Source organism: Dermochelys coriacea, chromosome 6 (genome assembly GCF_009764565.3).
Source record: "Dermochelys coriacea isolate rDerCor1 chromosome 6, rDerCor1.pri.v4, whole genome shotgun sequence".
In the NCBI taxonomy this organism is placed as follows: domain Eukaryota; kingdom Metazoa; phylum Chordata; order Testudines; family Dermochelyidae; genus Dermochelys; species Dermochelys coriacea.
Window position 1 is genome coordinate 18543933 of NC_050073.1, and position 18504 is coordinate 18562436.

General features: G+C 39.6%; 1 protein-coding gene across 9 annotated transcripts in view; it reads right to left on the minus strand.

Moving 5' to 3' along the window:
* CHID1 (chitinase domain containing 1) overlaps positions 1 to 18504 on the minus strand; it is a 353433-nt gene that overhangs the window by 214815 nt on the left and 120114 nt on the right. For 6 of the 9 annotated variants that reach the window (XM_043517843.1, XM_043517842.1, XM_038407227.2 and 3 more), the window contains exon 10: positions 14388 to 14543. In XM_043517843.1, coding sequence (XP_043373778.1) covers positions 14388 to 14543 — 156 coding nt within the window. Of the gene's footprint in view, positions 1 to 7577; positions 7621 to 12325; positions 12351 to 13911; positions 14072 to 14387; positions 14544 to 18504 lie in introns of those variants that run through there. The other 3 variants (XM_043517846.1, XM_043517847.1, XM_043517841.1) reach the window with 3 other exon arrangements.

Here is an 18504-nt window from a genome sequence, read left to right on the forward strand (position 1 = left end):
AGCCAACCTCCTCTCCCTGGTTTTGTACTACAGGAGAGTGATCGTATTGGGATCCAGGAAGTGGGCGGGCAAAGCCCACCCACTGCTAAAGGATCCCCCCCAGCCTAAGAGGGGGGTCCACAGGACCTGGAAAGCCAAATAATTACGGGGGACAACTAATGAACAACAGGGACAGGAGTGCGGTCAAAGGGTCAAACAAAGGGAACCGGACGGGGACACCGAGCTGAGAACCCTGGACAGCGCCCACTGCTCCTCGAAGGCGTCAAGGGAGCCAGCAGACACCGCCCAGAGGAACTCTGCCTGGATGTGTGAATGGACTGAGGAGCGGAAATAGACCCCACAGTCGCAGGAAACGCCATCAGCCAACCTCCTCTCCCTGGTTTTATACTACAGGAGAGTGATAGAAGGCAGATATATTAGCTCCAAATTAAGCAGGTCCTTTTTCCCTGGGTAAAGTAACAGGGGCGGTTCTAGAACAATCAGGAACTTGCTGGAACCAATTAAGGCAGGCAGGCTAATTAGGACTCCTGGAGCCAATTAAGAAGCTGCTAGAATCATTTAAGATAGGCAAGCTAATCACGGCACCTGTTTAAAAAGTCAGTGAGGCGTGCGCAAGGAGCTGAGAGTGAGAGGGTGTGCTGCTGGAGGACTGAGGAGTACAAACGCTATCTGGCATCAGGAAGAAGGTCCTGTGGTGAGGATAAAGAAAGTGTGGGGAGGAGGCCCTGGGGAAATAGCCCAGGGAGTTGTAGCTGTCACACAGCTGTGATCTACAGGGCCCTGGGCTGGATCTCAGAGTAGAGGGTGGGCCCAGTTTCCCTCCATCCCCCAACTCCCTATTGGATACAGGAGGAGTTTTCCTGGACTGTGGGTCCCACCACTAGGTGGATCAGTAGAGACTGCGGGGATTGTCCTCCTTCCGTTTCCCTATGTTGGCCAGTGATGAGGTTAGCTGAGTGAACGGCAGGTTTGAGCCACTAGCAAAAGTGGCCAAACTGAGGGCTGCCATGAACCTCTGAGGCGAGCAAATCCACCAATAAGTGCAGGACCCACCAACGCAGGGGAGGAACTTTGTCAGAGAACATTAAACAATTTTTCATGTTTGTTTATCAAATAGCAAAGTACATGAGAAATTTCACATAGATTGGTTCATTTTTAACTAAGTGGAGACCAAGGGTATGTCCAAACCAGGCTTATAACAGCAAGCTACAAACTTCACTAAGGAGGAACTCTACTCTCTATAATGTTTGTTACACAAAGAATACATACGATAAAGATTTTAACAGCATGGGTTAGGGAGGATCATTATCACAAGCTTGGTACATTAATGATCTCCTTTGGGATATATATCTAAATGATTCATCTTCATGTACTCAACTCATGCACGAAAAAATCAAGGACCAATCCCATAGGTTCTTATTCCCCATGGCAATCACATCTCTCTCAACCCAATCAGTTCTAAAATATATTCTTTCTGTGTAACTAGTCATTTTCTCAATCCTTTCCCTGCTTTATTACTATAAACTGCTGAATTTAGTGAAATTTTACTCATATCCACACGAATTAAAGCTAATTAAAGGCAATGTAAGGAAATGCAGAGTGACAGCTTCACTGACTTTACTTTTTAATCCTGAAAGTTCCAAGTGACCAGGACATTAAGCTCTTAAAGTAGAAACCATATAAATAAAAAGTTATTGGGACTCCCAAACAGTATTACTGACAACACTGTTTTTTGCTGAAACATGAAACATCTTTTTAAAAAAAAAAAAAAAAAAAGACTGATGTCTTCTGTAACAATGTTTACTAGTCACATACTGTTTGAAAAACTCCTTCACTGAAAATTACTGGATGTTCAGTCATATGGAGAAGTTTTAAGTTTTTGTTAGCAAGTCAGTTTCATATGGAAATGAGAAATACCACAGCTGGGATGACAAAAGTCAAGTTTTACTTGAACATGGAATGGATAAATAGCAACTGGCAAAAAAACATGTAACTGAATTTAAGATAGAACATTAGTGATGTTTGCACACATATACACACTGTATTCAATTACTGAATCAAAGTGTAACAGTTTTAGTACTGGAGCATTTTTTCAGAAAGGCAGCCAAAATTTCCTATAGTCAAATATAAAATGTATCAGGTATAGTTAGGATATAGAGGTGAAATATAAGTATTAATTAATGTTGCAACACAGGACCTACAGGCTTCCAGTTCTGTAGCATATTCCCACCTGTCAGAGTGCATATTCTTCTACATTTTGAATCTTGGTAAGGTCTACTCCTTTCCTCCACTTACCTTAACTGAACTTTAACTCAATGCAATATTTTTAGGATGACTTACAGTCTGACAGAAGTTGTGAATGTTCACAGCTAAATGGAGATTGAATTTACCTGTCTAAAAGTAGCAGGATACAACAATGATCACTAAGGCCAGATCTAATAGGGCCTTACTCCAGCAAAGCTCCAGGGCTTTTGCATCCAAGCTATTGGAAAGCCTTTGAGGAAGAGCAGAGTTAGCTGCTGACAGAGCCACTGATGCAGGTATATCTTTAAAACTACTGGCAGCTACTACTGGTGTCTGTGCTGTGCCCATAAACACTCAACCTAAATCACTCAACATTCTACCACAAATTTCTGCTCCAAGGCATCATTGCTCCAATATATTTCTGAATTGTTTTCACACACTTAAGAGATCTGTAGTGCACCACCTAAAGGTATTGCATTGTCAAAAATCTTGAAACAGATCAGAAAGTGAAATTGGCTTAAAAACCCCTAAAAAAAGGGATGAGTATTAGCTTGCAACTTCATTCTGAAAGCCAAATGGTCTGAGGAAAAGGCTTCCTCCTTGATTGCCAAGGACATATTCTGTTTCCCCCTAACTCCCACCCCCATGCAAAATACTCCACAGCCTCTAGCCCTGTTCCCCTATTGGAACTCTGTAGTTCCAGCCTCTCAACCCTCTCCTAGCCTTTCTTTTCATGCTTTCCCCTTTTTGGGGCTTCCCATGCATTTTCCTTCCCTGCATCCCACTCAGTCACCATAGCAGGAGAAGGCAATGCCAGTGGGTCTTGGCCAAGCTCTCTAGTTTCCGCCCCTGTTTAAGGCCTTGTCTACAATACACAGACTTTGCCAACTCAGCTATACTGGCAGACTAGATACAGCTTATGCCTACAGAGGGAATTTTCTGCACGCATCATACCATCTCCCCCAAACAATATTAGCACAACATTATTCTGGTAGCAGAGTTGCATCTATGCTGGGGCTTTTGCTAGCATAGCTATGTTACCTAGGGAAGTTTTTTCACACCTCTGACTGACACAGCTATGACGACAAAACTTTGTTATGTAGACCCGGCCAAAATTAGAAGACTCCTTGTTCTATAAGCCATCAGAGAGCAGGGAGAACTCTGGAGAGCAGGGGGAACACAAGTAACCTATGGTTAGAAGAGGGAAGAGCACTCAACTTTGTTCTCCCAGGCTCAGGTCTACAATATCACCTCCCCACCACTGAAGGTCCTTGCTCACCCATTAAGTTTAATAGTAGAAGCAATTAGATGAAGATGGATTAGGGCAGCAGTCACTAGCCCATTATGAGATCAAAAAGAGTGAGCTGTTGGTATACATGCATAAAGTACCTTTACTGCACAAAATCTATAACTGACTAATTCATTCCAAGAGCGGAATAATAAATTATCTTACCCAACTGCTGATCACAATCTGGGTCAAGCCTGAAAGTGTGTCTCAGACCAGATGGAATTCAGTTCTGACTATTCTGGGATGCTCTTTTTTGCTCTCATTTATTACTGCCTTAGTTCAGATATTGATCTGCTATGCCATTCAGCTCCAGTACCAGGATTGTTGCTGAGACTGCATATCCCTTGCCTGATTTTAGCAATAGGACTATATCAGCTAGAGGAAGGAAAATAACCCCTAAAAGATAAAGATAACATCACATACTCTTTTTTACTTTGAACAGCATGTAGCTCTACTACTTTACATCCTGAGCAAGTGTGGAAATTCAATTAACTGAATAGATTAATATTAATATTAAACTTTAAAAAATGCATATTAGAAAATCAGTTTATTAACATTAGAAAAACTGAGTTGCTTTCTTTTAATCCTTAAAAGAAAATCCTGTCTGTTCAAAAAGCACCTAGCATACATCAAACAGCAACCCTCCTTTAAGGAAATACAAATGATCTCATTAGTGTCAGTTTACTAGTAAAGAGAACACGCAGTTAGAGTCTGATGCTATTCAGTCCTATTCTGATCTACTGTATCCTATGATAAACAAGTCCTGCCTTACAATAGCTGTATCCAGAAACACATATGTCATCAGTTTATTTTTAAACAGATCATTGTCCCCAATCATCAGACATACTAATCAACAGCAGGTCGTGTCTACTGAATCAAAATCAATGGGGAAATAGATTAGAAAGTGACATTTACCAAAACAAAGGAAGTGCCAGTTTTAAGGGGTGAGATGGAAGAGGGAGAGAGCAGCTGAAAATCTGCTCTGTGCAGCTCATTGTATAACCCACTCTGTGATGCTCTGAACCCCCTTGAGTTGTGGCTGGGCCAGAGAGGTTGATGAGGATAATACAGCATTATCTAACAAAGGCAAGTCTTTTAGCTCACAGAGCAGAGAAACTTATGTTTTTAGAACCAGAGGTCCCAAGTTCAATTCCTGCTGCAGACAACCCTCCAGAGGCATGGTGTAACAAGAGCATTTGGCCAGTACTACAGCTTCCTCAAGGGTTAATCCTGCAGGATGCCAGGTGCTTCCTGGAGGCACTTAACACACCCATCTCCAATTGATTTCAACCGGGGGCTGAAGATGCTAAGTGTAGGCCAAGCTTGACATAAGTAAGGCAGATGGCTTGAACTGACCCTTAAATTGTATCTTTTCAGAGCCACACATGGTGTGGGAAGAGGCAGCAGAAACTGATCAATTAACTACATTGGGATCAGGATAAGCATCAAAGTTAAGCTTCCTGCCATTCCCTTGAGCCTACCCAACATTACCACCAGCAAATCACAACCTGCACTCCCTACAGCCCCAACTTCCAAAATCCAGCAGCCTTCACTTAGTTACACACTCACTCACCAGCCCCACATACCTCCTTTAGCATCTTTCCCCCGCCCATCATGCACACATTATCAAATACCCTTCAGCAGCACAAATCCAGCACATCCTGAGCCGTCGCCTCTCTTGGATAGAGACCCATGTCTCCCCACACTGCTGATGGGGTTTTTCTAGGCTGCATAGTTCCCTGCTTACACGGTGATATCCCAACCAATCTGGATTGTCTAAACAGGCCAGAGTCTGGCCTTTGCTTTCTCTTCAGAGGCTATAAACAGTGTAATTGCCAGTGGCTAGAAGTTACCACTTAGGTCTTTCTAAGCAAGCACATTTATTCTTAAGATGAAAGCATTACAGAGAAAACATATTAAAAACAACAAAAGAAGCTACACACATGTGAATAAGATTACCAGAGATCATCCCACAACTCCAGCAAGGGTCAGGGTAGGAGTCACTCCTTCAAACCACACAACGGGGTTTTTTGTAGTTTCAAGTTCATAACAATAAAGTTTACACAACCATTAATAGTTCAATCTTTCTTTCATACAGCTTCGGCCTTTGATCCTGGACTCATGTAACTGGTAATCAGATCATAATGGTCTGCTCCTCCAGGCAAAGCTTCAAGAGGCTGTGGTTTTGCATAACTCTGGGAGAGGAATTGCATTAACCTCTCCCTAGGTATTTCTCCCAGGAAATCCACTTCACACACATTGTCCCACAAGACCACTCTGATCTGACACATTGTTCAATATAGTTCCTTGATCATCCAGGCCCACAATACTATATAGCCTTTCCATTTAATACAAGAGACTCCAAAGATACTTAAATTTAATTCAATAAAGTTTTTCAAGAATACTGCAGGAAACTGGCATATCTATCACACTTCCCTTTAATTTAATTGTACAAATTAATGGTTCAACATACACACAGTATATTAAGTTTAACTAGGACATGCTAAATCAGGACCATTGATTTGCTTAAAGCTCTCCCAGGGAACAGAGTTTCTGTTTCTTAGTCAAGATTTGAATCCTCTCATTGATCCCAATGCTATCACAACCACACTTATATTATGGTAGTACCCAAAATGCACTAGGAATTGTACCGACAAAGGAAAATGGTCCCTGACCCATCTAGGAAAAACCTTACCTTGTAGAAAAAACAAGTTGGCAGAGAAAGGGAATACAGACAAACAAAGTGATAAGGATAATGTTTGGCACAAGTAGGTTTTTATATCTATATAAATGAATGTTTATAGAAATTTTAGATTTCTCTATGGAATAAAAAGTAAATGTTCTCATCTGCTCTAAGCATCCTTGATATCCTTTAAAAAGGTTGTCCAGACATCTTCATTATATTAACAATTTCACCTGAGCCCCAACCAGCCAAAAGATATAGAAAGCTAAAAATACTACTCCCCTACCCTCAATTCTCCTCAAAAACTAGGAAGGAAATATTAACTTTAGAGCATGCTGTAGAGATCAGCAAATTTGGATTATTTAGGGCTGCAGCAAGTTCTAAAGTTGAGGGCCTTCAATCCCCATTATCCACTTCACGAAAAGGTGTTCCAGCTCAAGCACATCAGCTGTGGCAGTACAGTAGGAGAGGGGCTGTTTGACATATGTCAATCTCAGGCCATCAAGGTCTTTACAGGTCAATATCACCATCTTTAATTCTATCCAGACACCAGAACCAGTGCAGATCATGGAGTAGTGGGGTAATGCACTCACAGTATGAATCTCCACTTAAGCAGGCAGATGTGTTTTGTGCCAGCTTCAGTTTCCAGATGGATTTAAAGACAAAGCCTCTTGAAGAAGGCACTGCAATAATCTTTTATATGTTAATTTAAAAATATTCCCAATCACCCCATGACATCCATTTAAGGAAAATTCTACTGTATTTTCCAAAAACTCTGGAGAGCAATTCCAAGTATCCATAGATTCCAATGCCAGAAGGAACCATAGTGATCATCTAGTCTAACCTCCTGTATAACACAAGCCATTGAAATTGTACCTCTAATTAACGCACAAGTCAACATTACATTAATATAAATGGAGTGAGTGACACTCTTTGCACATGATGGACTTTAGTGACCCAAGTTCAAATGTATTCTAGTTCACAAGCAACAATAAAGTTTACCGGCCTCGATTTTGTCTATATAACAAAACCAACACATACTTCACAGATATTATCCACCAAGAAACAGAGTAGCATCGGAGAACTGGAAGAGCCACTCAAAGTAAGCCAAGAAAAAGGAGCATGTACTATTGCCAGTAAAACACAAGATGAAAGTTCACAGGGCTAAGAAAGTTTTTGAAAAGCAAATAGCCAAAGGAAAAATAAATATGTGGGAAGCAGAACTTAGCCTGTCAAAGAATAAATGGGCCTCCTGGTCTATCAGAGATCTAAGGGAAGCAATAAAGGGTAAGGATATTGCAGATTTTTCAGTATTCAGAATGTATTAAGGAGCTACTCACCCCAGATCTACTCTTTTCAAATAAGGATGAAGTACTCTCAGATTGAGATATCAATAGATGAAGTGCTTGAACAAATGGGTAATTAGATCAGCAAGTCATCAAGACCAGATGGTTACGTTCTGACATATTTTAACATAGTGGCACGTTTTAATGACTGCATGTTTGCAGTTCAGAACTTCATGCCTGAGGACCGGAGCGCAGCAAATACTGTACCTCTAAAAACCAGATTACATTACACACGTCTTATTTCAGAAACTGGACAAAAATTGTTTGAGGAAAAAAAGGAGAAGCTAACAAGGCTTCTGTGAAGCAAAATCATGCTGGTACTTGGCTGATTTAAGTATCAGAGATGTCCTATCACTGTGAGATGGACTCATTAAAACAGCAAAAAAATATATATACAGAGCTGCACTGAGATATGAACATATACTTATTGCAAAATGTAAGCAGCATTACTACTAGTTTCTAGTATAACAACTCCCAATGACAGATACCATTGTGCTGTAAGAGAAAAAATGTTTTCACTTCATTTAATTATAATAAAATATATACACACATTACTTTTTTATGGCGGACATACAGGCAAAGAATATTATACAGATATAATGTATGTCATAAAGGCAATGTCTGTATATCTATTCAGACAAATTAAGATTGAGTACTTCTACCTTCAGATTACATTCGACAATAAAAACCATTGGGTAGATATTTTATGCAAATAGAAATTTTACAGAAAATTATTTTGTGACCTTTCTGATTAGAAAATATTCAGTGCATGAAGTCTGCCTATGCTCACAGCCTCACTCCATTCACTGCTCACTACAGTGTCATCAATCATCCCTACCATGGAGGAAAACATAAGGCCAGCAAAGGTTTCAACACTTCTGCACATTTTATAAAGTTAAATATCTAGATGCAACAAAATCCTTAAGTGCATACTATATTTAAAAATCAAACAGCTTGCACACAGACTCATTGCCTATGAAAGGCTTAAGACATATTCCAACTGTATCCACTTACCACTTGAAAAAAAAAAATCAGACTCATCCCCATATACTCGCAGGCAAAGGCCTATGTAAGTACATGCCCTTGCAGTATGCCCAGGTCAATATTGGGCTCTGGGGGACATTGAAGACAACAGTATCAGCCACTCTGAACCTACATGGGAGGACTATTAACAAACACTTCATGTTATTCTGCAGGAATTGACAAACTGAAGAGGCAGCCAGGACTCAAGTCAGCTTACTGCTTGACCACTTTACAGGTGAAACCAAACACTTGGGATTGTACCCAGAAACAAACTGGAATCCAGGGCAGACTCAGGAGCACAAACACAGTTTACTGTGAGAAAAGATCATAAGCAAGCCATACACCATTTTATACTAGGTAAAGTTACAGAGTTGCCTTCAAGGGACTGCACAGCAGAAGGCAGACACTGAAGTGGGAAAGAACAAAGGGGTAACCCAGTCACACAGTTTGAGCATACCAAAGGGGGCAGCAGGAATAAAAAAGATTACCAGAGAAGGAGAAAAGAACTAAAGTGTGCAGAGCCTTAATGTCTGAGGCAGAACAAGAGGGGAAATTTTATTCTTGGTGGTTGGGGAGGATAATTAAATGAGCACAGTCAGTGGTGACATTTGTATATACTAATGAGATGAGGTTTACAAACCCCAGACAAGGGGTTTATGAGCAGCTCTGGGCCGAGGCAGCCCTGCCCAGCCATACCTATAAAGACTGTACAAGTTGGAGGAGCTTAAAAGGGAAAGCGGAGCAGCTCAGAAGGAGGCAAGCAGGAGAAAGGAACAGATCTCTGCCCAGGAGCTCTTGTTGCCTGAGACCTGACCACACTTGGTCCTGCCCAAGCCAGTAAAGGAGAGAGACTGGTGACTGTTTAGGAAGATCAGAAAATTTATTTTCAGTTCAGTTCTTTAATTTAACCTGCAGGGAAATAAAAACAGGGAAACTCAGGTGGGAAGTGATGCAAGGATGCAGCTATTTTGCACCCTATGGTACAGAACTTAGATCACCCTGGACTGGAGCCTGATGGGGACGGTAGGCCTGGGCTCCCCTACCAGCACTTGAAGGTGGGACAACAATAGGAGTCTACCGCTTGGTGGGGAATCCGGTTGGGGAAAACCCTGAATGCAGAAGGGACCAGACACCAAATCCTGGAGCTAAGGAGAAAGTCCCAACACCCTACTGGACACCAAAAGATTTCTCCATTATTGGTTTTTTCTTTCTGTATATCCAGAAAGGGGCGGAGTATAGCGCATGACTTGGCTGGAGGACTGAGCCACAAAAGAAGGGACTGATCCCATAGGACAGAGTTGTAAAAGAAAGGGGGACCATGAGCCTGACCACTAGGCACCACTGCTGGTGTGAGTCGCCTTTCACAACAGCTTTTAAAACAAATTATTCACCTGTTCCCAGAGCTCTGGAAAGGTGCAGTTTTACAACAGAATAATAAAATTAGATAAAAGGAAAGCCACTAACGGGTTTGAAGAAATTGGTTGTAGCCAGCAGTGGGCAAGATGGATTTTGTGGCAAAGTTTTGGATGGATCGAACGGGGCAGGAAGGGAGGAGAGAAGGTGGAAATAGTTTTCAGTGACAGCTCCCTCCCCTTGCTGCATCTACAACTGAATTCACTAACGCCATCAGAAGGCTAGTCCTTCAGTCTTTTCCTACAATATAGTTAGTACATTACCAATTAGGCTTCCTCCCACACTCTCCAGCTCATCTGACAAGGAAGGCTAGAGGGTAAGGAAATAAACCTAGCCAGATGACACCCTGTTGAGTTCCTCACCCTCTTCCCACACAGGAAAAGGAGAACAGTCCTTCACCTCAAAACCAAGGCAGAAAACATGAATGAACTTCTGCCAGACCCCTCCTTTTCCTTTCTACTGCTCACCACAGGCTCCTATACTTCATTGAGATGACTTCCATTTTCTGCAGCAGAGCTGGAGGGAGAAGGAGCAAAGTAGCAAGCCCAAGCAGGAAGGCCCACTGCTGCTACAAGCTGCATCAAGATGGAATCCCCATAAACTCCAAAGTGCAGATACACACATGGCACCTCTTGGGAACAATTAAGTACCTAAGCACTAAACTGAATAAAGCAGCTCAAAATGCTACAAGCAAATTTACTAACAAGCTTTTTTAATGATTTACAACCAAGATGCTGGATTTGAGGAAAAAGTCCCTGAAAATCTGTGTTCAGAAAAGATTAGAACAAGGTGACATTAAGGTCATAGTGTTCTTCACAACTCCCCAACTCAAATAAAAAATAAAGGGCAATGAATAATTTATGACGACACCTTGGTATTGAATTATGATATTCAGAGATGAAGAATTGCCAAATGGTAAAAAAATAAGGTTTACATTCTGTTAGTTTAATGTTAATAGTTTATGATTATGTAGTTAATGAGTTTGGATAGGTCAGGATAGCACCTATTCCAAGGCTTTGGCTAAGCCTTTGGTTGACATTAGTGTTGTCTTGACAATTTCTCTCTTATGTAGGCGTACTTAAATAATGCTCATAACTGACAGGATAAAGGTGATGTTTTGTTCATGTCATGTATTGTGTTGGAAGACATAGTTAAGAGGAAGTTAATCAGCATAATAAAATACACAAAACAACACTAAAAAATCCCTTTACGGGGGAAAAAGCAGGAATATGATGACATGAAAATAGTGTAGACAGCAAAAGTTATGTAAACTGAAGTTTGCACATGCATATTGTATGGGTTATGCAAGTCACAATACTTAATGCTGATTGGAAGAAAGCTAATGAATATGTACTATGGAAAGGTATAAGAAACCAAGTGAACACAGGCTCAGGTTGGAGAATACCTGAACACAGACTGAGACAACAAGGAGAGCTTCCCAGTATCCCAAAAGTTGGTAGCTTGAGCCCCTCGTTGTTCTGTCTTATCTATTTATCACCTCTCAAATAGATGATCAGAAACTATAGATGACAGAGATTCTGTTTGAAAATTTATAAATAAAGGCCAAAATTGATTTAGTCTCAATTAGGTTGACTCATGCCTCACCTTGCACACCCCACAAGCAGCATCCCAGAACATCTTTTCTTGTAAACTGAAGTTTATGTATCCTCTGATTCACTGTAACATAATAGGAGTACTTGTGGCACCTTAGAGACTAACAAATTTATTTGAGCATAAGCTTTTGTGAGCTACAGCTCACTTCATCGAATGCATCCGATGAAGTGAGCTATAGCTCACAAAAGCTTATGCTCAAATAAATTTGTTAGTCTCTAAGGTGCCACAAGTACTCCTTTTCTTTTTGCGAATACAGACTAACACTGCTGCTACTCTGAAACCTGTAACATAATAGTTCATTAATCCTATTCTTAGTACATTTTCTTCCCTCAAAATGGTGCTCCAGTAATCAGATCTTAAAGATTAAGTATAATAAAATTCTTACAAGTATCTACAATATTTAAAAGACAATTTATACACTGACTTATTGTCAGTGAAAATCTTAAGACACACTCCAACTCTCCATCTATTCCCTTAAAAGAAAAAGAATCGGACCTATCTCAGTAGGCCTCAGGCAAAAGCCTGTATAAGTAAATGGCCCTAGAAAAGTGACCTAAATAAAGGTAAATCTTTGGCTCTAGCAGAAAACCATGATGAACAAGTTCCATAGTCAAGGGCATATTCCTTACCCCTTCTGTATCTGTAAACCACCAGTAGAGGATCTCTCCTCTGAAGTGCTGCAAGCAGTGAAGGTTCATGTATATGTAACAGATGCTGTGTACCAATTTCTCATATTGGCCTGCAGATTCAAAACACCTCCAAGTCAACAGATACAGCACTCCCACTGGATGTGTGATTAATGATTTTCAAAGACACACAAGTGCTGGATGCTGGAGCTTCCTTTACAAACAGTTTTTTACCACTTAAAATAAAGTTAATTTCATTGTAGAAGATCATCAGTCAGTGTACTTTTCAATAATAGATCCAGATTCAACTTCTAAGTGTGTATAACTGAGATTCCGGAATTTAACTATGCATCCTCAAAATACAACTCTGCAAAAAATTAGCTTAAACTGTGAATCTGTTTTTTATTAAATAAAGCAGAAGCACCAATTACAAAGCTGCATACATGAACAGAAGCAATTGTTTAAAACTGAAAGCCTACTAAGTTAAAAAAAATTATCTAGACTGTTTCCATTACTTTTGCTAACTGAAATATGACAGTACTATGCACTGCCACTAACTTCAATGGCAGAAGGACCATTCCCCTGCGTAATAACCATTTTAACTATATAGTATTCACTGCAAACTTCCTTACATCTCTAAATATATTCTCTATTGGAAACAGATATAGTAATTTTCTATATCACTTAACTAGAAGGGGGTTGGTTTATTTGCCACTAAGTCAAAGACAGCATGATTGGGTCCCATAATATACTATAGAATACACTATAAAAGTAGATACTATATAGAAATACAGTATAGTTATTATTGGAAACTTCACTACAGACAATGCAGTATCATAAAAGCCAGAAGATAGTATACCTATATTCATAGGTTTCTATATGTAAAGTATTGTGATGGAAACTATATTAATTATATTATCTACTAGAGTAAATCAACTAGAAAATACAGAAGTGCTTCAACACCGTAGTATTGTTTCTGCAAAACCAGTACTGCACATTTTACTATAGCAATATGATAGATTTACTGTAGACGAGGTGGGCAAGGTAATATCTTTTATTGGGCCAGCTTCTGGTGGGGAGAGAGACAAGCTTTCGATCTACACAGAGCTCATGTCATTTTGCTGCCCACAGCAAGAATCCTTTAATACACAAGCTTCTGTTCTAGGTAACTGTTTCTTCTTCCCCATCCCTTAGTCAATGTCATTCAGGCACCCATTATTCAGCTACATTCAGGAATGATTCATCACCTGCAATGAACTGCATCTACAATTTTGCACTATAACATAATGCCAGGAAAAGGCATGAATAAAGGGCAGATAAGGAAACTGTGGAAGCAATTCATGTGGGCAACAAATGAAGGCCAAGACAGAAAATCAGACCCTCAGCTTAGAAATATTTGCCCAACTAAGTTGTATTTTACTGCTTAATGGACAAGCAATAATAATTATCCTGGGTGCATTGGTTAACTAACACATCTGGCCTACAGTTGAAAATGAGAATTGTACTTTGTGCTTCAGGTTCTTATACTTGCACACAAAACTGCTGAACAAAGTTTATTTACCTGCCAAAAATCACTGGTATTTTGTTCCTTCTCTGGCTCAGCCAGCTATATCTATACTGTATTTTGGAAAGAGGACAAATGGCTAATTATGTGTCGGTATCGCCCAAAATTGGAACAGCCATTTTCTTCTAAAAACCAAATTGGAGTTCCAGGTTATGTTTGGTAAAGTTGCCTTTATTTCTCTTTATCAGCTTATTCTCAAGGCAACTTCTTGTATCTTTTTCTTTGAGACACCATTTAGAAAAGCAACTGTATTGTGGCAGCATATTCTGGCTGTAAAACAAATACTGAAATTAGTTTAACAGATAATTTCAGAAGCTGAGAAAAGCAAAAGGGAAAACAATACTTCTGAACATTTTAATAGAATTTCTGGCTTCCAAAAACACAAGCCAGTCCCTTTGCATACAAAGTCCCTATTCTATTTTCTATGGCTGATGAGAGAATTTCTTGAAGCTACAATTTAATTTAAAGCCTTGATCATTTTTGCCACTGCCATTATGATTGCAAGTCAGTATTTCTAAACACTAATTATTAAAACTGTGAAAGACATCAACTTTAAATAAAAGCTCACCATCTGTAGACATTTTACCTGTTACCAAGGATAGGCTCTCCAGAGGCACCCAGTGCTGAATAGTCCATGCCATAGAAATTCAGCCCCAGCAGAATTTTACTCCTCCATTTGGATTCAGGATCAAGCACCTGAACACAGGCCCGTACCCAGGGAAGAGGGGAGTTTGGGCCAGGCCTGTTGGGTCAGCAATGGAATAAATAGGATGTCAGAACGAGTAAGTATTTATTTTCAGATAAACAGCAGCTTTGTATTCTTGAACTAATTATAACTTGATGAGCGAACTTCGGCACATGAAAAAATTACAAAGGCTAAATGGGCAGCCGCTTGTAGTCTGAACTCTAGCTTGTTGCACAAAGCACACAACCTGCTTTTCAGATGACATTATGATCCCTTCCTAGCACAAAAAGGCAAAGAAACATCTCACATAAGTCAGAAGAGAAGGCTTCCACCTAGCGTTTTTACACTTCACTGGGCCTAGGATAATGCCCACAAGAGAATTGAAAATCCTCAGTGCTTTGTTGTTTAGTATACCATTCTGACCTTTGCTGTTACATTGCAACATTTAACACACTGGACCTAATCCTGTTCATTTTACTCAGACAAGGAGTCAACAATTGGTAAACAGGATTTAATCCACTGTTGCTTAACATTCCTACCTTGTGGTAATGAATGCAGAATTATCTGAATGGGCAATGACATCATAAAGAAAAGCCATGTTTGTAAAATGAACAATTGGATCACACAGACTGGCTATCATCATGTGCACCAAGACTCAGTAGCCTAACATAAGGAACAACATATTCCAGTCTTGTGACTATCAATGGCTTTCACCCTCTGATGACTATCTACCTCAAAGTGTTTTGGATATCTGTACAATTAAGAATAAAATCAAAATAGTAAGCATACTGTTCAGAAAATACTTTGCTAAAAATTATGAGTTGTTCATCTTTAAAGGTAATGGTGTAGTGTCAAAATGGGTGCAGTGTCCTTAGTTCATATGTTAAGACTGGGCGTGGCAGAATTTGATCTTTTTTTAATAATTTCAACAGATATCAATGTTTATTTTTAAGCATTTTTTTCTATTTTCATCAATCTAAATTTAACAGTTGCAGAAAATTATAGGGAGTCAGACAATTATTTAATGACAGTTGATGTAGAAATTCAAAAATTTAAAGCTTTATAACCAGTAAAACACTAATTTGCAACATCGTATGTTGAAATATACAAAGTACACAGCCTTAAATCAAACTCTAATAAGTTCTCAAGGAGCATTTTTCTTACTTTGTCTAGCTGTAAATTTTGACCACCAATGGAAGTATTTTTCATTGGTTTGTGCATGTACAATAAAATTGATGCTTACTTACATTTACCCATTTTAAAAAAAAACTAATCCTCCCAAGCCTAGATAAGATCTATCCAAGGAAATTCAGAATACAAGGTTAAAACCAGTCGAAAAATCCTGTCTCAAGCTAAGGTACTATTATAAAATCACATTTCTTTTAATAATGGACATGACGGGTATTATTACAGACTCTAAAAGAAGTGACTCCTTGTGAAGAAAGAGCAGCTGCATTGCAGCAACAGCAGATTTAAGTAATTGTATGCATCAGTTAAAGAATTGACTCATAATGTCTCCATAACACCGTTTAAAACCAAAGTTGCTGTTCCACCAAAATTCCACCTCAGATTAAAATGATATCCTATAGCTGTTTGATTTTGATACCAAGCTCAAGATCAAACAAATCTAATACACTTGTGCAATTCTTTAATGAAGTTGTTTTTAAGGCTTTGTTTATTCAACTAATAATTTATCACTTGCTAGATTCTCTATCTTGAAAGTGTCTATACAGTTAGTATACATAGACGTTAGTGATGCAACCTTATACATTTTAAGAATACAGTCTTAGCAGTATTGTGTTCCATTGACAGCTACGGGTAAATGGCAGTTGAAGATCCTAAGCAAGAACTGTCGGGGTCTCTTTCACAAGCTTCCCGTTTTGTCACTATTTTTCATCTGATTGTGTAGCCATAAGAAACCAGCTGCATATGTGGCTGGGACTGGAACATGTTTCAGCAAACAGAATGTAAAAGAAATATGTTCAAATCTCAGTTCTCATTCCCAGCTATTTTTTTTTATTATTATTATTATAGATTCATAGATTCATAGATACTAAGGTCAGAAGGGACCACTCTGATCATCTAGTCCGACCTCCTGCACAGCGCAGGCCACAGAATGTCACCCACCACTCCTATGAAAAACCTCACCCATGTCTGAGCTATTGAAGTCCTCAAATCATGGTTCAAAACTTCAAGGAGCAGAGAAGCCTCCCTCCAGTCAACCATGCCCCATGCTACAGAGGAAGGCAAAAAAACCTCCAGGGCCTCTCCAATCTGCCCTGGAGGAAAACTCCCTCCCGACCCCAAACATGGCAATCAGCCAAACCCTGAGCACATGGGCAAGATTCACCAGCCAGATACCCAGGAAAGAATTTTCTATAGTAAATCAGATCCCATCCATCTAATATCCCATCTCAGGGGATTTGGCCTATTTACCCTGAATATTTAAAGATCAATTACTTACCAAAATCCCATTATCCCATCATACCATCTCCTCCATAAACTTATCGAGTAGAATCTTAAAACCAGATAGATCTTTTGCCCCCACTGCTTCCCTTGGAAGGTTATTCCAAAACTTCATTCCTCTGATGGTTAAAAACCTTCGTCTGATTTCAAGTCTAAACTTCCTGGTGGCCAGTTTATACCCATTTGTTCTTGTGTCCACATTGGTGCTGAGCTTAAATAATTCCTCTCCCTCTCCTATATTTATCCCTCTGATATATTTATAGAGAGCAATCATATCTCCCCTCAACCTTCTTTTAGTTAGGCTAAACAAGCCAAGCTCCTTAAGTCTCCTTTCATAAGACAAGTTTTCCATTCATCGGATCATCCTAGTAGCCCTTCTCTGTACCTGCTCCACTTTGAATTCATCCTTTTTAAACATGGGAGACCAGAACTGCACACAGTATTCTAGGTGAGGTCTCACCAGTGCCTTGTATAACGGTACTAAAACCTCCTTATCCCTACTGGAAATGCCTCTCCTGATGCATCCCAAAACCGCATTAGCTTTTTTCACAGCCATATCACATTGGCAGCTCATAGTCATCCTATGATCAACCAATACTCCAAGGTCCTTCTCCTCTTCCGTTACTTCTAATTGATGCGTCCCCAACTTATAACTAAAATTCTTGTTATTAATCCCTAAATGCATAACCTTACACTTCTCACTATTAAATTTCATCCTATTACTATTACTCCAGTTTACAAGGTCATCCAGATCCTCCTGTATAATATCCCGATCCTTCTCCGAATTGGCAACACCTCCCAGCTTTGTATCATCTGCAAACTTTATTAGCACACTCCCACTTTTTGTGCCAAGGTCAGTAACAAAAAGATTAAATAAGATTGGTCCCAAAACCGATCCCTGAGGAACTCCACTGGTAACCTCCCTCCAACCTGACAGTTCGCCTTTCAGTAGGACCCGTTGCAGTCTCCCCTTTAACCAATTCCTTATCCACCTTCTGATGTTCATATTGATCCCCATCTTCTCCAATTTAACTAATAATTCCCCATGTGGCACGGTATCAAATGCCTTACTGAAATCTAGGTAAATTAGATCCACTGCATTTCCTTTATCTAAAAAATCTGTTACTTTTTCAAAAAAGGAGATCAGGTTGGTTTGGCACGATCTACCTTTTGTAAAACCATGTTGTATTTTGTCCCATTTACCATTGACTTCAATGTCCTTAACTAATTTCTCCTTCAAAATTTTTTCCAGGACCTTGCATACTACAGATGTCAAACTAACTGGCCTGTAGTTACCTGGATCACTTTTTTTTCCTTTCTTAAAAATAGGAACTATATTAGCAATTCTCCAATCATTTGGTACTATTCCTGAGTTTACAGATTCATTAAAAATTCTTGCTAATGGGCTTGCAATTTCAGGTGCCAATTCCTTTAATATTCTTGGATGAAGATTATCTGGGCACCCCGATTTAGTCCCATTAAGCTGTTTCAGTTTCGCTTCTACCTCAGATATGGTAATATCTACCTCTATATCCTCCTTCCCATTTGTCAT